The sequence below is a fragment of the Hyla sarda genome, chromosome 2 (assembly GCF_029499605.1).
Source record: "Hyla sarda isolate aHylSar1 chromosome 2, aHylSar1.hap1, whole genome shotgun sequence".
NCBI classification, from domain to species: Eukaryota; Metazoa; Chordata; class Amphibia; order Anura; family Hylidae; genus Hyla; species Hyla sarda.
Window position 1 is genome coordinate 8,888,557 of NC_079190.1, and position 24,642 is coordinate 8,913,198.

General features: G+C 46.1%; 1 protein-coding gene across 2 annotated transcripts; it reads left to right on the forward strand.

Annotated features, from left to right (window-relative positions):
* Positions 1–5,434: 5,434 nt before the first annotated feature.
* RNF169 (ring finger protein 169) lies at positions 5,435–23,976 on the forward strand. 2 transcript variants are annotated; one of them, XM_056560281.1, is made up of 5 exons: positions 5,435–5,532; positions 19,726–19,827; positions 19,923–20,032; positions 20,198–20,303; positions 22,793–23,976. In XM_056560281.1, the coding sequence occupies exons 1-5, from the start codon at positions 5,518–5,520 to the stop codon at positions 23,894–23,896; spliced, it is 1,437 nt and encodes a 478-aa protein (XP_056416256.1). In that variant the 5' UTR covers positions 5,435–5,517; the 3' UTR covers positions 23,897–23,976. The 2 variants fall into 2 exon arrangements, with proteins under 2 accessions (XP_056416256.1, XP_056416255.1); XM_056560280.1 differs by lacking the exon at positions 5,435–5,532 and adding an exon at positions 14,895–15,168 and having other exon boundaries at positions 22,793–23,975.
* The last annotated feature ends 666 nt before the right edge of the window (positions 23,977–24,642 follow it).

Here is a 24,642-nt window from a genome sequence, read left to right on the forward strand (position 1 = left end):
CCTGTAAGAAGATGATGTCAGCATCAATAGACTTTACATGGTCATATACGACATGTCTGGTCCTCCTCACTCTGACACTGTTCACATTACTGGAGAACACTTTAAGGGTAAAGTCGGCCATCATAACAAAAGAAAGAAGAAAGTGCAGAGATGTCACCCCCATCATCACAGATCTGAGTCCGAGCCCTCCTGCTGACCACCTGTTTCCATGTCCGATTCGGACAGACGTTTTGCTCGTGGGGGTCTCTTTTTTGTGGGGGGATCACCCTCTTGGTCTTCATTAAATTCATCTATCACTCTCTTTAGCTCCCTCTCCATCTCTTCCTCAACGTCTGACTCTGATAGGACACTGTACCTATTTGTGATGGACATGACACCTGACCCGGGGTCTACTTTCTTTTTGGAAGGTTTTTGGACAGTGGTCCATCCCTCCTCAGGCTTACGGCTGGTTTTGTCTTTCTTCCGTCTCTTCTGCGGATTTATTGATGCTGGGGCAGAAGAAGACATGGCCACAACCTGCTCAGTGACCTCCCTGTTCCCCTCAGTGGCTCCTGGCTGGGACTGGTCGGGCACTGTGTCACCAATATTGTCACCCATATTGTCACCGCTAGTGTCACCAATATTGTCACCCATATTGTCACCGCTAGTGTCACCCATGTTATGCTGAGGCTCGGGTTGTGTCACTGCTGACCCTGACACCAACGTCTCCTCCTCCAGGTCCTCTGCCCCCTCCAGCAGGTCCTCATCAGGGAAGTCCTTACAGATGTTATGCCAGGCGTCAGGACAGTCCCTGTGGGAGTGACCGGTCTTACCACAGAGGTTGCAGCGGATATTCTGGCAGGTGGCGCTGACATGGCCGATCTCCCCACATAAATTACACTTCACCAGGGTGCAGACACTCGCGATATGACCGGTCTTCCCACACTTGAAGCATTTTCTGGGCTGACCTGCATAGAAACAAACCCCTTTCTCCCGACCAATGAAGAAAGAATTGGGCAGATGTTGGGTAATGTTATTAATCTGCCGTAACTTTACCAGGACCTTCCACCCTCCCGTCCATATGCCGTCCTCATCCCTGGTCTTAGTCAGGTCTGACATTAGGTCACAGTGTCTCTTTAACCACACAACAATATCCTGGGGGGGGGGACAGACTCGTTCCAGAATATAATGGTGACATTCGCTGTGTCCGGTCTGGAGATGGGGACAAAGCTGAACTTATTCCAGCCATCAGCATCTCTCACCCGGGTGACATGGGCCCAGAAGCGGTCCAGGTCAGACATGAGTTTAAAGCTGACGTCATAGCCCTGCCTGTCAGGAAGGTTTATCACTGCCAGGATGTTAGATGGCAGGAAGCCCATTTGGTGGCACAGAAGTTCACGGACCACAAACCTCCTGTCAGGCAGCTCCTCCTTGGCCCCTCTATGTCTGAACCTGACCACGTTCCTCCTCTTGAAAGCCTGACCTGTATAATTCACATTGGACATGAATGGTGACCCGCGGCTCCAGGCATTACCAGAGGAGGCGCCACTACTTCTACCCTCCTGCTGTACTTGGGGGCGCTGTGGTGGCTGCTGACCAGCTGTACTATGGGGGTCTGATACTTGTGTGACTAAAGGGGGGAAGTGTTGTGCATCAGACTGTACAGCCCCCTCCCCACCATCAACCTCTATACTCTGGGGGTCACAAGCCTCTGGAGGCTGAACTAATGGTGGACCTGACCCCAGAGATGACCCCAGATCCCACACAGACTGTGAAGCGCTCCCCTCTGCAGACACATTATCAGTAATATCACATACATTCATATCATTGCAGTCACTGGCAGAATGATCTTGCACTACAGAGCCCAGCAAGCCCTGCAGAGCCATGTCCTGTGAACTCTCTGCTGCACTGCTGCCTTCAGGTAAGAGTCCACAGTCCTGCTGCTCTCTACTGCCCCCAGGGGCTTGTGGTGACTGCACTACTGTTACAGAGTTACCTTCAGGTATGTGTCCATAGTCCTGCTTCACCGATTTGACTGCTGGGACTTGTGGTACCTCTGGAGGAGTCTCTGCAGGTCTCTGATGTTGCTGGACGCTTGCTTCTGCTTGTCTGTACAAATTTCCTTTCTCAAAAGGGAAGCTGGCTGGTCTGAGGAGTGGTCTTGCACAGGACTGCTGGATGTCCTCTTGTCTTGTACAGGACTGCTGGGTGTCCCCTGGTGAGGCTGAAGACTTAGGTGCAGCAGTAGATGACTTTGGCGCTGGTCTTTCCTTATATCCCTCAAATCGCTGCTGATTTCTGAAGGTCTCAGCGACTGGTCCCATCCGGTCCAATACGTCCTCCATGTCCTGCACAGTGTCAGCGAGCTGCACAGCGAGGGAGCTCAGCTTCTTATCATGTACAGCATGGTTATTGGGGTTTGCTGCCTTTAGCTTGTATATACAGTCTATCTGTTTCTGCAGCTGTAACTTAGTCTTTTTTAAAGTCTCAAGTCTCTTTACCAGAGCTGGGATCTGCTCGGCCAGACATAGTTCAGGTGCCCGCTGAGTATTGGGGGGCCGCGCTGGTGGGGTACTCACAGGACTCTGCTTCTGAGGTGGGATCTGACTCGGTGATGCTGTGGTCACTGCTGCAGGGTCACAATTTCCAGACTGGGGACTGGGCCCCTGGTTCTTCTCAGTGACCGCACTTGTGGCCCCCTGAAGCCTTCCTGCTGTACTCCCTCTGGTCCCCTCTGGCGTGCTTGTAACTTTTGCGCTGCTCCCGCTCCCGTATCGTGTGCGGTCAGAACGTATCAGTACAGGCTGCTGCAGATTCTCCTGCATGGTCTGCTTCTCCAGGGATGTTCTCCTCTGTCTGACTGCAGGAGGGGTGGATTGTACCTGCAGCCATTACCTTACTTGATGATTCCTTCTTTAGTTCCACAGCTTTCTTCTCATCTGTGCTTCTTACTGCACCAGAACTGACAACATTCTGAACATTTCTCACATCCAGAGAAACTTTAGGATTTTCATCCATGGTTCGTGGTGTCTGGGGATTAATTCCCAGAATAGGCCGAGAAGCCTGGGCCTTGCTTGGGGAGCTTCCCCACCCAGGGTGGCCCCGCCCCGGGCTTTCTCCAGACATCAGGAGAGCTACACACACACAACCTCTCAGCTAGGAGGCAGTATTATAGTAGTTATATTCTTGTACATAGGAGCAGTATTATAGTAGTTATATTCTTGTATATAGGAGCAGTATTATAGTAGTTATATTCTTGTATATAGGGGCAGTATTATAGTAGTTATATTCTTGTATATGGGAGCAGTATTGTAGTAGTTATATTCTTGTATATAGGAGCAGTATTATAGTAGTTATATTCTTGTATATAGGAGCAGTATTATAGTAGTTATATTCTTGTATATAGGAGCAGTATTATAGTGGTTATATTCTTGTATATAGGAGCAGTATTATAGTAGTTATATTCTTGTATATAGGAGGCAGTATTATAGTAGTTATATTCTTGTATATAGGAGCAGTATTATAGTAGATATATTCTTGTATATAGGGGCAGTATTATAGTAGTTATATTCTTGTATATAGGAGCAGTATTATAGTAGTTATATTCTTGTATATAGGAGCAGTATTATAGTAGTTATATTCTTGTATATAGGAGGCAGTATTATAGTAGTTATATTCTTGTATATAGGAGCAGTATTATAGTAGTTATATTCTTGTATATAGGAGCAGTATTATAGTAGTTATATTCTTGTATATAGGAGCAGTATTATAGTGGTTATATTCTTGTATATAGGAGCAGTATTATAGTAGTTATATTCTTGTATATAGGAGCAGTATTATAGTAGTTATATTCTTGTATATAGGAGCAGTATTATAGTAATTATATTCTTGTATATAGGAGCAGTATTATAGTAGTTATATTCTTGTATATAGGAGCAGTATTATAGTAGTTATATTCTTGTACATAGGAGCAGTATTATAGTAGTTATATTCTTGTATATAGGCGCAGTATTATAGTAGTTATATTCTTGCATATAGGAGCAGTATTATAGTAGTTATATTCTTGTATATAGGAGGCAGTATTATAGTAGTTATATTCTGGTATATAGGAGCAGTATTATAGTAGTTATATTCTTGTATATATGAGGCGGTATTATAGTAGTTATATTCTTGTATATAGGAGCAGTATTATAGTAGTTATATTCTTGTATATGGGAGGTAGTATTATAGTAGTTATATTCTTGTATATAGGAGGCAGTATTATAGTAGTTATATTCTTGTATATAGGAGGCAGTATTATAGTAGTTATATTCTTGTATATAGGAGCAGTATTATAGTAGTTATATTCTTGTATATAGGAGCAGTATTATACTAGTTATATTCTTGTATATAGGAGAAGTATTATAGTAGTTATATTCTTGTATATAGGAGCAGTATTATAGTAGTTATATTCTTGTATATAGGAGCAGTATTATAGTAGTTATATTTTTGTATATAGGAGAAGTATTATAGTAGTTATATTCTTGTATATAGGGAGTAGTATTATAGTAGTTATATTCTTGTATATAGGAGGCAGTATTATAGTAGTTATATTCTTGTATATAGGAGCAGTATTATAGTAGTTATATTCTTGTATATAGGAGCAGTATTATAGTAGTTATATTCTTGTATATAGGAGGCAGTATTATAGTTATATTCTTGTATATAGGAGCAGTATTATAGTAGTTATATTCTTGTATATAGGAGACAGTATTATAGTAGTTATATTCTTGTATATAGGAGCAGTATTATAGTAGTTATATTCTTGTATATAGAAGAAAGATGGTAGATCCAGGTATCCAGTGAGTTTTATAGACTAGTCCAGACTTGTATATAGTGCAGGGATTTCCCCAGCAGACGTGGATGGATATTATAACACATATACTGTGATGCTGTACATAGACATAAAACATTAGATCAGCTGACCCTGCGATTATCAATATGATCCATTATCATCATCTGATACATCACACGTGATTAGATACCTGATTAGATACACAGTCTCAGCAGACAGAATCGCCCATGAAAGACTTAGATAGACAACTCAGCATCACACATGATGAGCTTAGATACACTGACTCAGCAGACAGTATTATACTTGATAGGATCATCTACATAGCTGAATGTGCAGTATCACACAGGACAGGCTTAGATACATAGCTGAGAAAAATGTATTACATAATAGACTTCGATGGGCTGGGGTCTCAGCAGAATCCATTTCCCATTAATTTAAACCAGTGTTTCCAAACCAGGGTGCCTCCAGCTGTTGCAAAACTACAACTCCCAGCATGCTCGGACAGCCGAAGGCTGTCCGAGCATGCTGTGAGTTGTAGTTTTGCAACAGCTGGAGGCACCCTGTTTGGGAAACGCCCATCATCTTGCCATCAAACACGGGAGTTTCCATCTTGCAGACATGTGCAGGCATGTACCAGGCGACATACATAGGATCAGTACAAGACCACAGATCCCAGACCAGCCTGGACCTCAGGACCATCAGCCATGACACCACAGCAGGTAGGTCATTATACCGTTATATCAGTCCCCTTATATATTATCAGCCATGACACCGCAGCAGGTAGGTCATTATACCATTATATCAGTCCTCTTATATATTATCAGCCATGACACCGCAGCAGGTAGGTCATTATACCGTTATATCATGGTTGTGAAACAGAGTTTGTGTTCTAACTCAGTGTTTTGCAACCAGTGTGCCTCCAGCTGTGTCAAAAATACAACTCCCAGCATGCACTGAGAGACAGTACATGCAGGGAGTTCTAGTTTTGCAACAGCTGGAGGCACACTGGTTGCAAAACACTGAGTTAAGTAACAACAGCAGCTCAAACTCCCAGTGAGAAACTCACTGTAAACCTGAACGTGTGAATGTACCCCAAAAACACTACTGTGGTGTCCCGGTACCGTATCCTATACGTTACCTTTATAGAGGTCCCCATAGCCAGAGTCCCTAGGACGTCTGGGTCCCTCTTGTCTAGTCTTCCCCTTGTCACCTCTCACTTAGTCAGTAGATATATAGTAATTCTATTTGATATTTGTATAGCTATAGGTATAGAAACTGTATATATTTGGTTATTTACCTGTGTGGAGCGTAGCAGGACCTACGGGTCACGTGATCAGGTAGAAACTCTATGGCTTTGCTTAAAGGGGTATTCCGCCCCTAGACATCTTATCCCCTATCCAAAGGATAGGGGATAAGATGTCAGATCGCCTTGGTCCCACTGCTGGGGTGCCCTGGGATCCCCGCTGCGGCACCGCGCTATCATTACTGCGCAGAGCGAGATCGCTCTGCACGTAATGACGGGCAATACAGGGGCCGGAGCATCGTTACGTCATGGCTCCGCCCCTCGTGACGTCACGGCCCGCCCCCATCAATAAAAGTCTATGGGAAGGGGGTGTGGCGGTCGTCACGCCCCCTGCCATAGACTTGCATTAAGGGGACGGGCCGTGATGTCATGAGGGGCGGAGCCATGACGTCACGCTGCTTCGGCCCCTGTATCGCCCGTCATTACGCACAGAGCGAACTCGCTCTGTGCAGTAATGATGGCGGGGTGCCGCAGCGGCGATCCCCGGGGTCCCCAGCAGCGGGACCGTGGCGATCTAACATCTTATCCCCTATCCTATGGATAGGGGATAAGATGCCAGGGGCGGAGTACCCCTTTAAGGACCTTTGGAGGTCCCCTTGATGTGATCACCCACCATGCATTGTAACGGTGAGTGACAGCTGACACGGACCAATCCAAAACGGCCCTGCCCCTGCCCATATAAGGGAGCGGCGGCCATTATTAGCTCTTTCCTCGTGGGCTGCTGATGAGGACGGATCTGCACAGCTGTCGTCAGCAGTAACCAGGCCTAAGCCTAGCGGCAACGGCCATCTCTAAAAACTGTGAGTTACTTCAATCCCTATTACCTCAGAAAGATCACCGGACCTAAATATTCCCCTAAATCCGGATGGATCTCTGCAAAAATCCTAAATCTAATAACTCTTTGGATAAGTCAATGGTCCTCAGCATCTGTCAATCATTGCTGAGCTGTATAGAGACTGTATTGCTAAGACTGTTGCTGTTAATTGGATGTACCGCACGCACCTATCGTTCCTGGGAAGGGTGGCGATAGGCCGAAGATTTACCTCAGCGTATTAACCATCACCCTGGCGTCACGAGTGACAGGGGTTAAATGAATCCCTTATATTCTGAAGCAACACCCCAACTACACTACACCCCCCAAGGGCTACCACACTACACTACACTAAACAATATAAACTACATATACATATACCCCTTGAAAAACAACAAATCCTAGCATTGCTGGACAGTCACTGACTGTCAAGGCATGCTGGGAGTTTCGCAACAGCTGGAAACACTCTGTTTGGAGAAATTGCGTTGCAAATTTTGGGGGGCTTTTACCCCTTATGAAAAGGTAAAGTTGGGGTCTACACCAGCCTGTTAGTGTAAATAAATTTAATTGTTTACACTAATATGCTGGTGTTGCCCCATACTTTTAATTTTCACAAGCGGTAAAAGGAATAAAATTTGTAACGCAATTTCTCCTGAGTACGGAAATACCCCATATGTGGGCGTAAAATGCTCTGCGGGCGCACAACAAGGCTCAGGAGTGAGAGCGCACTATGTACATTTGAGGTCTAAATTGGTGATTTGCACAGGGGTGGCTGATTTTACAGCGGTTCTGACATAAACAAAAAAAAAATACCCACATGTGACCCCATTTTGGAAACTAAACCCCTCACGGAATGTAACAAGGGGTATAGTTACACCCCACAGGTGTTTAACAAATTAGGATTTGGATACGAAGTTGGGTGTGAAAATGAAAAAAAAAATTTTTTTTTCACTAAAATGCGGCTGTTACCCTAAATTTTTCATTTTCACAGGAGAGAATAGGAAAAAAGCCACCCAAAATTTGTAACTCCATCTCTTCTGAGTAAGAACATACCCCATATGTAGATGTAAAGTGCTCTGCGGGCGAACTACAATGCTCAGAAGAGAAGGCACGCCATTGGGATTTTGGAGGGAGAATGTGTCCGTAATTGAAGGCCATGTGTGTGTACAAAGCCCCCATAGTGCCAGAACAATGGACCCCCCCCCCACATGTGACCCCATTTTGGAAACTACACCCCTCACGTAATGTAATAAGGGGTACAGTGAGCATTTACACCCCACAGGTGTCAGACCACTGTTCCACAGATCTGTCAGTGAAAATGAAAAATTAAATTTTTCATTTGCACAGCCCACTGTTGAAAAGATCTGTCAAACGCCAGTGGGGTGTAAATGCTCACTGTACCCCTTATTAAATTCTGTGAGAGGTGTAGTTTCCAAAATAGGGTCACATGTGGGGAGGTCCACTGTTCTGGCACCATTGGGGGCTTTGTAAATGCACATGGCCTCCCACTTCTATTCCAACCAAATTTTCTCTCCAAAAGCTCAGTGGCGCTCCTTCTCTTCTGAGCATTGTAGTTCGCCCGCAGAGCACTTTACATCCACATATGGGGTATTTTCCATACTCCGAAGAAATGGGGTTACAAATTTTGGGAGGGTTTTTCTCCTATTACCCCTTGTGAAAATAAAAAATATGGGGTAACACCAGCATTTTAGTGAAAAAAAATCTAATTTTTCATTTTCACGGCCAACTTTAGTGAAAATTTGTCAAACACCTGTGGGGTGTTAAGACTCACTGTACACCTTGTTACATTCCTTGAGGGGTGTAGTTTCCAAAATAGTATGCCATGTGTTTTTTTTGTTTTTTTGTTTTTGTTTTGTTTTTTGCTGTTCTGGCACCATAGGGGCTTCCTAAATGCAACATGCCCCCCAAAAACCATTTCAGCAAAATTTGCTTTCCAAAAGCCAAATGTGACTCCTTCTCTTCTGAGCATTGTAGTGCGCCCGCAGAGCACTTGACGTCCACACATGGGGGTATTTCCATACTCAGAAGAGATGGGGTTACAAATTTTGGGGGGCATTTTCTCCTGTTACCACTTGTAAAAAAAAAACTAGCATTTTTGTAAAAAAAATTTAATAAAAATTTACGGATCCAACTTTAACGAAAAGTCTTCAATCACCTGCGGGGTGTTAAGGCTCACTGGACCCCTTGTTACGTGCCTTGAGGGGCGTAGTTTCCAAAATAGTATGCCATGTGGTTGTTTTTTTTTTTGCTGTTCTGGCACCATAGGGGCTTACTAAATGCGACATGCCCCCCAAAAACCATTTTAGAAAAACTCACTTTCCAAAATCCCATTGTCGCTCCTTCCCTTCTGAACCCTCTACTGCGCCCGCCGAACAATTTACATACACATATGAGGTATTTTCTTACTCGAGAGAAATTGGGTTACAAATTTTAGGAAGATTTCTCTCCTTTTACCCCTTGTAAAAATTCTAAAACTGGGTCTACAAGAACATGTGAGTGTAAAAAATGAAGATTTTGAATTGTCTCCTTCAATTTGCACCTAAAGGGTTAACACACTTACTGAATGTCATTTTGAATACTTTGGGGGGGGGGGGGGGGGTAGTTTTTATAATGGGGTCATTTGTGGGGTATTTCTAATTTGAAGACCCTTCAAATCCACTTCAAAACAGAACTGGTCCCTGAAAAAGCTTGAGTTTGAAAATTTTGTGAAAAATTTACAATTTTTTCATAAAATTTTTGAATTTTTCACCAAGAAATGATACAAGTATCGGCGAAAATTTACCACTAACATAAAGTAGAATATGTCACGAAAAAACAATCTCGGAATCAAATTGATAATTAAAAGCATCCCAGAGTTATTAATGCTTAAAGTGACAGTGGTCAGATGTGCAAAAAAATGCTCCCGTTCTAGGGTCAAAATGGGTTCCGTCCCCAAGGGGTTAAGTGGGAGAACTTGCACAATTGGGGGCTGACTAAATACTTTTTTGCCCCACTGTATCAGTCCCCTTATATATTATCAGCCATGACACCACAGCAGGTAGGTCATTATACCGTTATATCAGTGTCCTTATATATTATCAGCCATAACACCACAGCAGGTAGGTCATTATACCGTTATATCAGTGTCCTTATATATTATCAGCCATGACACCACAGCAGGTAGGTCATTATACCGTTATATCAGTCCTCTTATATATTATCAGCCATGACACCACAGCAGGTAGGTCATTATACCGTTATATCAGTCCTCTTATATATTATCAGCCGTGACACCACAGCAGGTAGGTCATTATACCGTTATATCAGTGTCCTTATATATTATCAGCCATGACACCGCAGCAGGTAGGTCATTATACCGTTATATCAGTCCCCTTATATATTATCAGCCATGACACCACAGCAGGTAGGTCATTATACCGTTATATCAGTCCCCTTATATATTATCAGCCATAACACCACAGCAGGTAGGTCATTATACCGTTATATCAGTGTCCTTATATATTATCAGCCATGACACCACAGCAGGTAGGTCATTATACCGTTATATCAGTCCCCCTATATATTATCAGACATGACTACGCAGCAGGTAGGTCATTATACGGTTATATCAGTCCTCTTATATATTATCAGACATGACACCGCAGCAGGTAGGTCATTATACCGTTATATCAGTGTCCTTATATATTATCAGCCGTGACACCACAGCAGGTAGGTCATTATACCGTTATATCAGTGTCCTTATATATTATCAGCCATGACACCACAGCAGGTAGGTCATTATACCGTTATATCAGTGTCCTTATATATTATCAGCCATGACACCACAGCAGGTAGGTCATTATACCGTTATATCAGTGTCCTTATATATTATCAGCCATGACACCACAGCAGGTAGGTCATTATACCGTTATATCAGTCCCCTTATATATTATCAGCCATGACACCACAGCAGGTAGGTCATTATACCGTTATATCAGTCCTCTTATATATTATCAGCCATGACACCACAGCAGGTAGGTCATTATACCGTTATATCAGTCCTCTTATATATTATCAGACATGACTACGCAGCAGGTAGGTCATTATACCGTTATATCAGTGTCCTTATGTATTATCAGCCATGACACCACAGCAGGTAGGTCATTATACGGTTATATCAGTCCTCTTATATATTATCAGACATGACACCGCAGCAGGTAGGTCATTATACCGTTATATCAGTGTCCTTATATATTATCAGCCGTGACACCACAGCAGGTAGGTCATTATACCGTTATATCAGTGTCCTTATATATTATCAGCCATGACACCACAGCAGGTAGGTCATTATACCGTTATATCAGTGTCCTTATATATTATCAGCCATGACACCACAGCAGGTAGGTCATTATACCGTTATATCAGTGTCCTTATATATTATCAGCCATGACACCACAGCAGGTAGGTCATTATACCGTTATATCAGTGTCCTTATATATTATCAGCCATGACACCACAGCAGGTAGGTCATTATACCGTTATATCAGTCCTCTTATATATTATCAGCCATGACACCACAGCAGGTAGGTCATTATACCGTTATATCAGTCCTCTTATATATTATCAGACATGACTACGCAGCAGGTAGGTCATTATACGGTTATATCAGTCCTCTTATATATTATCAGACATGACACCGCAGCAGGTAGGTCATTATACCGTTATATCAGTGTCCTTATATATTATCAGCCGTGACACCACAGCAGGTAGGTCATTATACCGTTATATCAGTGTCCTTATATATTATCAGCCATGACACCACAGCAGGTAGGTCATTATACCGTTATATCAGTGTCCTTATATATTATCAGCCATGACACCACAGCAGGTAGGTCATTATACCGTTATATCAGTGTCCTTATATATTATCAGCCATGACACCACAGCAGGTAGGTCATTATACCGTTATATCAGTGTCCTTATATATTATCAGCCATGACACCACAGCAGGTAGGTCATTATACCGTTATATCAGTGTCCTTATATATTATCAGCCATGACACCACAGCAGGTAGGTCATTATACCGTTATATCAGTCCCCTTATATATTATCAGCCGTGACACCACAGCAGGTAGGTCATTATACCGTTATATCAGTCCTCTTATATATTATCAGCCATGACACCACAGCAGGTAGGTCATTATACCGTTATATCAGTGTCCTTATATATTATCAGCCATGACACCACAGCAGGTAGGTCATTATACCGTTATATGAGTCCAGGCAATGCTGAGAGTTGTCGTTTTGCAACAGCTGGAGGCACACTGGTTCAGAAACACTGGATTAGATACAGCAGCTGGGCAGACAGTATCACACATGATTAAATTAGATACATAGCTCAGCAGACAGTATCATACATGGTAGGATTAAATACAGCAGTTCAGAAAACTGTATCACACAATATAGGATTAGATACAGCAGTTCAGCAGACTGTATCACACAATATAGGATTAGATACAGCAGTTCAGCAGACAGTAGCACACATACTAGTATTAGATACAGCAGTTTAGCAGATTTTATCACACAATATAGGATTAGATACAGTTCAGCAGTCTGTATCACACATACTAGGATTAGATACAGCAGTTTAGCAGACTTTATCACACAATATAGGATTAGATACAGTTCAGCAGACTGTATCACACAATATAGGATTAGATACAGTTCAGCAGACTGTATCACACATACTAGGATTAATTACCGCAGTTTAGCAGACTGTCTCACACAATATAGGATTAGAATTAGATACAGCAGTTCAGCAGACTGTATCACACAATATAGGATTAGATACAGCAGTTCAGCAGACTGTATAACACAATATAGGATTAGATACAGTTCAGCAGACTGTATCACACATACTAGGATTAGATACAGCTGTTTAGCAGACAGTATCACACATGGTAGGATTAGATACAGCAGTTTAGCAGACAGTATCACACATGGTAGGATTAGATACAGCAGTTTAGCAGACAGTATCACACATGGTAGGATTAGATACAGCAGCTCAGTTTCCTGAAGCAAGCTTCCTTACCATTTTTGTACTATCCACTGAGCTGATGTATCTAAGCCTATTATGTGTGATACTTTTTGCAGTCACTGTATCTAAGCATATTAGGTGTACTACTGTTTTCTGAGTCACTGTATCTAGGCTTATTGTGTGATACCGTCTGCTGAGCTGTATCTAATCCTATTGTGATACTGCACTGCTGAGCAGCTGTATCTAATAATATCCTGTGTGATATTGTCTGCTAAGCTGCTGTATCTAAGCCTACTATATGCGATACTGTCTGCTTAGCTAATTTATCTAATCATCTTGTGTGATCCTGTCTGTTGAACCTAAGTATCTAATCCTATCATGTGTGATACTGTCTGCTCAGCTGCTGTATCTAATCCTATCATGTGATACTGTCCGCTTAGCTAATTTATCTAATCATCTTGTGTGATCCTGTCTGTTGAACCTAAGTATCTAATCCTATCATGTGAGATACTGTCTGCTTAGGTGCTGTATCTAATCCTATCATGTGAGATACTGTCTGCTTAGGTGCTGTATCTAATCCTATCATGTGTGATACTGTCTGCTTAGGTGCTGTATCTAATCCTATCATGTGAGATACTGTCTGCTTAGGTGCTGTATCTAATCCTATCATGTGAGATACTGTCTGCTTAGGTGCTGTATCTAATCCTATCATGTGAGATACTGTCTGCTTAGGTGCTGTATCTAATCCTATCATGTGTGATACTGTCTGCTCAGCTGCTGTATCTAATCCTATCATGTGTGATACTGTCCGATTAGGTGCTGTATCAAAGTTATCACGTGAGATAGGCTGGGTCCACACTACGTTTTGTCCCATACAGGAGCGCATACGGCAGGGGGGAGCTAAAACCTCGCGCTCCCGTATGCCTTTCTATGCGCTCCCGTATGCCATTCATTTCAATGAGCCGCCCGGAGTGAAACGTTCGGTCCGGTCGGCTCATTTTTGCGCCGTATGCGCTTTTACAACCGGACCTAAAACCGTGGTTGACCACAGTTTTAGGTCCGGTTGTAAAAGCGCATACGGCGCAAAAATGAGCCGACCGGACCGAACGTTTCACTCCGGTCGGCTCATTGAAATGAATGACATACGGGAGCGCATACGGTGACATACGGGAGCGCGAGCTTTTAGCTCCCCCCTGCCGTATGCGCTCCCGTATGGGACAAAACGTAGTGTGGACCCAGCCATACTGTCTGCTCAGCTGCTGTATCTAATCCTATCATGTGTGATACTGTCTGCTCAGCTGCTGTATCTAATCCTATCATGTGTGATACTGTCCGCTTAGGTGCTGTATCTAATCCTATCATGTGTGATACTGTCCGCTTAGGTGCTGTATCTAATCCTATCATGTGTGATACTGTCTGCTTAGGTGCTGTATCTAATCCTATCATGTGAGATACTGTCTGCTCAGCTGCTGTATCTAATCCTATCATGTGAGATACTGTCTGCTCAGCTTCTGTATCTAATCCTATCATGTGAGATACTGTCTGCTCAGCTGCTGTATCTAATCCTATCATGTGAGATACTGTCTGCTCAGCTGCTGTATCTAATCGTATCATGTGTGATACTGTCTGCTCAGCTGCTGTATCTAATCCTATCATGTGTGATACTGTCTGCTCAGCTGCTGTATCAAATCCTATCATGTCTGATACTGTCTGCTCAGCTGCTGTATCTAAGCTCGTAACTATATGTGTGATACCCCAGACATAACTTGTATTTCCCCGCCCCGATCCCCCACTCCTCAGTATTGTAAACGCTTGTACTGTACATACACAATAGAACTACAAGTCCCGGCATGCCTTGTCAGCCTCAGACAGTCACTGGCAGTCTCGGATCACGTGACCAATGCCAATCATCCTGCACGCAGGAGGCGGGGGGAGAGCGTCCAATCCGGAGTTCGATACACACCCCCGCCCACCTCACGTGACGGGCCCCGTACACGCCTGCTCACGTGATGAGAGCACTGTGTGGCCGTCCGGTGACGTCACCTGCGGTCAAAAAATCGGGGAAAATAATGACGTCAGTTGTGGCCGAGCGGATGTCCTGCACATGTGTGACGTCAGCCGCGGTGCGGGCGGATATCCGGTGATGGCTCGGTGGATGGAGATGTGATTCCCGCTCGGCATGTCCCGGAGAGCGACGGCCCAGGTAACCGGGTCACACCCACCGGGGAAGACTGAGAGAGCCCCCCGGTGTCCTGAGAGAGCCCCCCGGCGGTGACGTGATAGAACGACCGGTGACGTCCTGACACATCCCACGGGACTCCGTGACGTAACCAGACACGTGTGACGTTATAATAATCCTCTTCTGACACTATGACCCCCAGGAATCCTGTACTGACCCTAATGTGACACTATGACCCCCAGGAATCCTGTACTGACCCTAATGTGACACTATGACCCCCAGGAATCCTGTACTGACCCTAATGTGACACTATGACCCCCAGGAATCCTGTACTGACCCTAATGTGACACTATTTCCCTCCCCCCCCCTATATCCTGTACTGACCCTAATGTGACACTATGACCGCCTGGAATAATGTACTGACCCTAATGTGACACTATGACCCCCAGGAATCCTGTACTGACCCTAATGTGACACTATGACCCCCAGGAATCCTGTACTGACCCTAATGTGACACTATGACCCCCAGGAATCCTGTACTGACCCTAATGTGACACTATGACCCCCAGGAATCCTGTACTGACCCTAATGTGACACTATGACCCCCAGGAATCCTGTACTGACCCTAATGTGACACTATGACCCCCAGGAATCCTGTACTGACCCTAATGTGACACTATGACCCCCAGGAATCCTGTACTGACCCTAATGTGACACTATGACCCCCAGGAATCCTGTACTGACCCTAATGTGACACTATTTCCCTCCCCCCCCCTATATCCTGTACTGACCCTAATGTGACACTATGACCGCCTGGAATAATGTACTGACCCTAATGTGACACTATGACCCCCAGGAATCCTGTACTGACCCTAATGTGACACTATGACCCCCAGGAATCCTGTACTGACCCTAATGTGACACTATGACCCCCAGGAATCCTGTACTGACCCTAATGTGACACTATTTCCCCCCCCCCCCCCCCTATATCCTGTACTGACCCTAATGTGACACTATGACCCCCTGGAATTATATACTGACCCTAATGTGACACTATGACCGCCAGGAATCCTGTACTGACCCTAATGTGACACTTTGACCTCCAGGAATCCTGTACTGACCCTAATGTGACACTTTGACCCCCAGGAATCCTTTACTGACCCTAATGTGACACTATGACCCCCTGGAATCCTGGACTGACCCTAATGTGACACTATGACCCCCAGGAATCCTTTACTGACCCTAATGTGACACTATGACCCCCTGGAATCCTGGACTGACCCTAATGTGACACTATGACCCCCAGGAATCCTTTACTGACCCTAATGTGACTCTATGTCCCCCAGGAATCATGTACTGACCCTAATGTGACAATGACCACCAGGAATCCTTTACTGACCCTAATGTGACACTATGACCGCCAGGAATCCTGTACTGACCCTAATATGACACTATGACCCCCTGGAATAATGTACTGACCCTAATGTGACACTATGACCCCCAGGAATCCTGTACTGACCCTAATGTGACACTATGACCCCCAGGAATCCTGTACTGACCCTAATGTGACACTATGACCCCCAGGAATCCTGTACTGACCCTAATGTGACACTATTTCCCCCCCCCCCCCTATATCCTGTACTGACCCTAATGTGACACTATGACCCCCTGGAATTATATACTGACCCTAATGTGACACTATGACCGCCAGGAATCCTGTACTGACCCTAATGTGACACTTTGACCCCCAGGAATCCTGTACTGACCCTAATGTGACACTTTGACCCCCAGGAATCCTTTACTGACCCTAATGTGACACTATGACCCCCTGGAATCCTGGACTGACCCTAATGTGACACTATGACCCCCAGGAATCCTTTACTGACCCTAATGTGACTCTATGTCCCCCAGGAATCATGTACTGACCCTAATGTGACAATGACCACCAGGAATCCTTTACTGACCCTAATGTGACACTATGACCCCCAGGAATCCTGTACTGACCCTAATATGACACTATGACCCCCTGGAATCATGTACTGACCCTAATGTGACACTATGACCACCAGGAATCCTGTACTGACCCTAATGTGACACTATGACCACCAGGAATCCTGTACTGACCCTAATGTGACACTATGACCCCCAGGAATCCTGTACTGACCCTAATGTGACACTATGTCCCCTATTAATCCTCTTCTGACGATAATGTGACCCTATATCCCCCATTAATCCTCTTCTGTCCCTATGACACTCCAAGGATCTTCTAGTGCCCCTAAGACCCCCAATAATCAGCTATTTACCCTAATGTCATCATATGACCCACAATAATCCTCTATTGACTCTAATGTGACCCTACGACACCTCAAAAATCCTACACTGAACTTCTGTGACCCTATGACAAAGAAAAAACATCTCTACTGACCTTAATGTGACCCAATAACACCTCAAGAATCCTTTACTGACCCTATGACACCCCCAGATTCCTATACTGACCTTAATGTCACCCTATTAGGCTACGTTCACTCGGCCGTTGTCTTCCGTCCCGCTTTTCTTCCGTCACCGCCTCCTAAACGGACCGTATTACTAAAGAATGCAAAAGAATGATCCGTTATTGATCCGTTAGTATGAAAAGTCAGCTGCCTAAAGACTCCCGCAGCCGGGACCACTACTACTCCCATCATGGAGCAGACTTGTTTTCATAAATGGTGTAGTAGTTCTGGCTGGTGAGGCTACATTAGTGTTTGTACTACTACCACCCCCATCATAGAGTCTGTTCCATGATGGGGGTTGTAGTACAGGGGCTGAGGGATTGATCGCATCGGGTCTCACATTCACAAAATGTTCCGAACGCTTAGAGCCGGCACCGGGAGCTTATGACGTCATAGACCCACCCCCTCATGACATCACGTCCCGCCCCCTCAATGCAAGTCTATGGGAGGGGGCGTGACAGTTGTCACGCCCCCTCCCATAGACTTGCATTGAGGAGGCGGGGCATGATGTCATGAGGGGCTGGGCTATGATGTCACAAGCTCCCGACTCTAAGCGTTCGGAACATTTTGTTCCACACGCTGAGCAGCGGAGTACCCTTTTAAAGGTTCATCCGATTCCCATAGACTTCAATGTTAAATTCATGGTATATCTGTTTCTAATCCGTTATTTCTGACTGGAGGTAAAATACTGTCTGCACCTTTTTTTTCCCCCCGTCAAAAAAAGAAAACGGAACAGGAAGCAAACGGGTGATAAAGGATTGTAAATAAAATCCAGCGACATCAATGGGATTATTTTACAGCCGTTTGCTACTTGTTTAAAAATGATCAAACGGATTAATAACGGGGGCAGACGGCCGTGTGAACGAGCCCTTACACCCCAATAATCATTTATTGACCCTAATGTGACTCTATGACCCCCAAGAATTTTCTACTGAGCCCTAATGTGACCCTATGACACCCCAATAATACTCTACTGACCCTACAATGCCTCAATAATTCTGTACTGACCCTAATGTGACCCTATGACCCCCAAGAATCCTCTTCTGACCCTATGACCCCCAAGAATCATCTATTCACCCTATAACACCTCAATCATTCTGTATTGACCCTACTGTGACCCTATGACCCCCAAGAATCATCTATTGACCCTATGACACCTCAATAATTCTGTATTGACCCTACTGTGACCCTATGAGCCCCAAGAATCCTCTACTGACCCTATAACACCTCAATAATTCTGTATTGACCATAATGTGACACTATGACCCCCAGGAATCCTGTACTGACCCTAATGTGACCCTATGACACCCCAATAATCCTCTACTGACCCTATAATGCCTCAATAATTCTGTACTGACCCTAATGTGACCCTATGACCCCCAAGAATCATCTACTGACCCTATGACACCTCAATAATTCTGTACTGACCCTAATGTGAACCCTATGACCCCCAAGAATCATCTATTGACCTTATGACACCTCAATTATTCTGTACTGACCCTAATGTGACCCTATGACCCCCAAGAATCATCTATTGACCCTATGACACCTCAATAATTCTGTACTGACCCTATGACCCCCCCCCCCCCCCAAGAATCATCTTCTGACCCTATGACACCTCAATTATCCTGTACTGACCCTAATGTGACACTATGACCCCCAGGAATCCTGTACTGACCCTAATGTGACACTATGACCCCCTAAAATCCTCTGTTAATCTGAATGTGACCCTATGACACCCCAACAATCCTGTACTGACCCTAATGTAACCTTGACACACAGAGTTTCCTCTACTGACCCTAATATTACCCTATGACCCCTAGAATCCTACTGACCCTAATGTGATCCTATAACCCCCCCCCCCCCCGATAATCCTCCAAAAGTCTTCTGCTGACCCTTATGTGACCCTATGAAACCCTACGAATCCTCTTCTGACCCTATGACCCCCAAGAATCCTGTACTGACTGCTGTACTGATTTCGTCTCCAGAGCTGCAGATGTCGTTCCTGTGTTGCTGCGCTGGTTCTCCCCATTGACGTCTGTGATGGACTGTCAGCTCTTGGGCCTATGACCTGTTCTTGTGTCCGCAGGGTAATGGCGACCCGGCTCCGGAGAGGCGAGCGCCGGAGGATTTGGCCGTCGGAAGCCGAGAGATGGAAGAGAAAGCGACATCCAGGACGAGTCAGGATGCGGTGAGTGGTGGAGATCAGTGTTATCAGCCGTTCTGTGTACACAGCTCCCTGCACTCCCATGTGGTCACACACAACCGTATATCTCTCCTCCGCAGCCTCAGCCGCTGTCAGACTCCGAGAACGAGGAGCCCTTCCCCCGCAGGACATCATACCGATCCGCATTCGTCTCCAAAACCAACCCCAACCCCTTCACCTCTCTATCATGGTAATAAACCGCGGCCGCTCTCAGTGACTCTTTATATAGCGGCGCAATTCATGGCGTCTCTGATCATCCAGAACGTTCCGTCCGAGATCAGATGTTCTGGATAATCAGTCGTCACCTGACGCAGCTCTTAACCCTTTGTGTGTTTTCTGTCCTTCTCTTCTCCAGGAGTCTTCAGTCCAGATTGGAACGTAGTCAGAGCTGCAGCGATCATGTGACCGAGAGCCTCCCCCCTGCCCAGGGCCGCAGGAGACCCCAACCACAGAAAACCAAGGTAATGTCTTACTGTAGAGGACACACTGTTATGGGGGATCTGTAGAGGACATTGTTATGGGGGATCTGTAGAGGACATTGTTATGGGGGATCTGTAGAGGACACACTGTTATGGGGGATCTGTAGATTACACTGTTATGGGGGATCTGTAGAGGATACACTGTTATGGGGGATCTGTAGAGGGCACACTGTTATGGGGGATCTGTAGAGGGCACACTGTTATGGGGGATCTGTAGATTACACTGTTATGGGGGATCTGTAGAGGACACACTGTTATGGGGGATCTGTAGAGGACACACTATTATGGGGATCTGTAGATTACACTGTTATGGGGGATCTGTAGAGGGCACACTGTTATGGGGGATCTGTAGAGGACACACTGTTATGGGGGATCTGTAGATGACACACTGTTATGGGGGATCTGTAGAGGACACACTGTTATGGGGGGATCTGTAGATTACACTGTTATGGGGGATCTGTAGAGGACACACTGTTATGGGGGATCTGTAGAGGACACACTGTTATGGGGGATCTGTAGATTACACTGTTATGGGGGATCTGTAGAGGACACACTGTTATGGGGGATCTGTAGAGGACACACTGTTATGGGGGATCTGTAGATTACACTGTTATGGGGGATCTGTAGAGGACACACTGTTATGGGGGATCTGTAGAGGACACACTGTTATGGGGGATCTGTAGATGACACACTGTTATGGGGGATCTGTAGAGGACACACTGTTATGGGGGGATCTGTAGATGACACACTGTTATGGGGATCTGTAGATGACACACTGTTATGGGGGATCTGTAGAGGACACACTGTTATGGGGATCTGTAGATGACACACTGTTATGGGGGATCTGTAGATGACACACTGTTATGGGGGATCTGTAGATGACACACTGTTATGGGGGATCTGTAGATGGCACACTGTTATGGGGATCTGTAGATGGCACACTGTTATGGGGGATCTGTAGATGGCACACTGTTATGGGGGATCTGTAGATGACACACTGTTATGGGGATCTGTAGATGACACACTGTTATGGGGATCTGTAGATGACGCACTGTTATGGGGGATCTGTAGAGGACGCACTGTTATGGGGGATCTGTAGAGGACGCACTGTTATGGGGGATCTGTAGAGGACGCACTGTTATGGGGGATCTGTAGAGGACGCACTGTTATGGGGGATCTGTAGAGGACGCACTGTTATGGGGGATCTGTAGAGGACGCACTGTTATGGGGGATCTGTAGAGGACGCACTGTTATGGGGGATCTGTAGAGGACGCACTGTTATGGGGGATCTGTAGAGGACGCACTGTTATGGGGGATCTGTAGAGGACGCACTGTTATGGGGGATCTGTAGAGGACGCACTGTTATGGGGGATCTGTAGAGGACGCACTGTTATGGGGGATCTGTAGAGGACGCACTGTTATGGGGGATCTGTAGAGGACGCACTGTTATGGGGGATCTGTAGAGGACGCACTGTTATGGGGGATCTGTAGAGGACACACTGTTATGGGGGATCTGTAGAGGATACACTGTTATGGGGGATCTGTAGAGGATACACTGTTATGGGGGATCTGTAGAGGATACACTGTTATGGGGGATCTGTAGAGGACACTGTTATGGGGGATATGTAGAGGACACACTGTTATGGGGGATATGTAGAGGACACACTGTTATGGGGGATATGTAGAGGACACACTGTTATGGGGGATCTGTAGAGGACACACTGTTATGGGGGATCTGTAGAGGACACACTGTTATGGGGGATATGTAGAGGACACTTATGGGGGATCTGTAGAGGACACACTTATGGGGGATCTGTAGAGGACACACTGTTATGGGGGATATGTAGAGGACACACTTATGGGGGATCTGTAGAGGACGCACTGTTATGGGGGATCTGTAGAGGATACACTGTTATGGGGGATCTGTAGATGACACACTGTTATGGGGGATCTGTAGAGGACACTGTTATAGGGGATCTGTAGAGGACACACTGTTATGGGGGATATGTAGAGGACACACTGTTATGGGGGATCTGTAGAGGACACACTGTTATGGGGGATCTGTAGAGGACACACTGTTATGGGGGATCTGTAGAGGACACACTTATGGGGGATATGTAGAGGACACACTTATGGGGGATCTGTAGAGGACACACTGTTATGGGGGATCTGTAGAGGACACACTGTTATGGGGGATCTGTAGAGGACACACTTATGGGGGATCTGTAGAGGACACACTGTTATGGGGGATCTGTAGAGGACGCACTGTTATGGGGGATCTGTAGAGGACACACTGTTATGGGGGATCTGTAGAGGACACACTTATGGGGGATCTGTAGAGGACACACTGTTATGGGGGATCTGTAGAGGACGCACTGTTATGGGGGATCTGTAGAGGACCCACTGTTATGGGGGATCTGTAGAGGACACTGTTATGGGGGATCTCTGAATGTTCTTGGTTCTTCCTACAGGTGTTCCCTGGTGTCGGTGGTTTGGGTGTCTTCACCGGCGTCCTCCTTTCCACCGAGAACAGCCGCTCCTTCTCAGCGCCGGTCCTGACCTCGGAGAGACGAGTGACCATCACCGCCCTGAACTCCTTCACCCCCCTGCACAAGCCGGAGAGATCCATCAGCCCCGAGAGCAACGACAGCATCTCCGAGGAGCTGAACCACTTCAAGCCCATCGTCTGCTCCCCCTGCACCCCACCCAAGAGGCTCCCGGACGGGCAGGTCCTGAGCCCGGTCATCATCAAGTCCACCCCGAGGAACCTGCGGAGAAACCTGCAGAAGCCCACCAGCTACGAGGCCAGCCCGGTCATCCTGAAGAAGTGGGAGCAGGTGTTCAAGGACCGGCAGATGAAGAGGACTCTGTCCAAAGGGACCCTGACCACACCCGCCGAAGAGGGCAGCATCGGGACCACCGCTAAGAAGGTGGCGGATCTCCAGGCTAAACCTGGGGCGGACCCCGGACTTGTACCCTCTTCCAGTCAGGAGGCGGCTTTGGTGACCCCGCCCCTAGCTTGCAGCGGGTGTCTTCATGGCAAAGACCCCCGCCCCGAACCCGTCACCGACAAAGACTTCCTAGAAGTGGGCACCAAGACCCGTCTGGCCGCCCGGTTGACCTCCAACAAAAAGACAATCCCCCAGTGCAAGTGCTTGTTAGCCAAACCCATGAAGCCGCCGGCGCTAAAGCGGGCGCCAAAGAAAAAGAACGCTCAGCCCATGGGGCTACCGAACGGCACCGGCTTTGCCGCCGCCACCGCTGCCGTGGAAAACATCGGTTACCCCCCGCAGCGCCGGGGGCAAAAGAGACGCTGTAAAACCAAACACTTGGAAAGGAACGGCGCCTTCAAGAGACTGCGGGTGACCTGCCGGGCGGGCGGGGGCGCCGGTCAGGGCGGGTTCGAGCGGATCTGGCGCGAAACGGAAAAGAAGCTGCGCCAGGAGGAGGAGGACAAGAAGCTGGCCTTAAAGCTGCAGAAGATGTTCGACAAGGAGCGGCGGATGGTGAAGCGGTGCAAGAGCAGCAGAGACGAGTACCCGCTGCGCTCCAAGAGCACCGCCGGCGCCACCTAGAGACACATTTTTATACCAGCTACTTTTTTTCTATGTTATGTATGGACGATTGAAAGGAATTTGGAGGGGTTGGGGGATGAGGGGGGAGGGGATCAGTGTACGGAGCGAGACCGCCGGAGATGATCCAGTATGATTAACCATCTATCTTAGGCTGGGTTCACGGCAAAAATAGCGCAATTTTTTTTGTCTCAATTTAGCAAAAAAAAAACATTAAAAATTGCAGTAAAAAAAAACACACAAAAATAAAGTGTGAACAATGTTCCTACTTCTCCAATACTATGGGAGCAGAGTATTTCCCAACCAGGGTGCCTCCAGCTGTTGCAAAACTACAACTCCCAGCATGCCCGGACAGCCTTCGGCTGTCCGGGCATGCTGAGAGTTGTAGTTTTGCAACAGCTGGAGGCACCCTGGTTGGGAAACACTACCTTTAGTGTGACCGGACCGAGAGCAGCTACGGTACAAGGTGAACGACTGCGGGAACAGTCATGGCCGTCACAGAGGCAGTCACCCAGCTTTCCAAGACTCTGCATTGTTACCCATTGTCTACCCCATATCGCTAAATTGAAAGGATCTTTCCATTCAGGTGTTTAGGAAAGCTGGATAAGTAACCTTGCAGGTACTGTAATACTGGCCATATAGCTGGGCACTCAGCTTTCCAAAATCTTCCCAGTTATATTAGCAACACAGCCTTCGGCTGTCCGGGCATGCTGGGAGTTGTAGTTTTGCAACAGCTGGAGGCGCTCTGG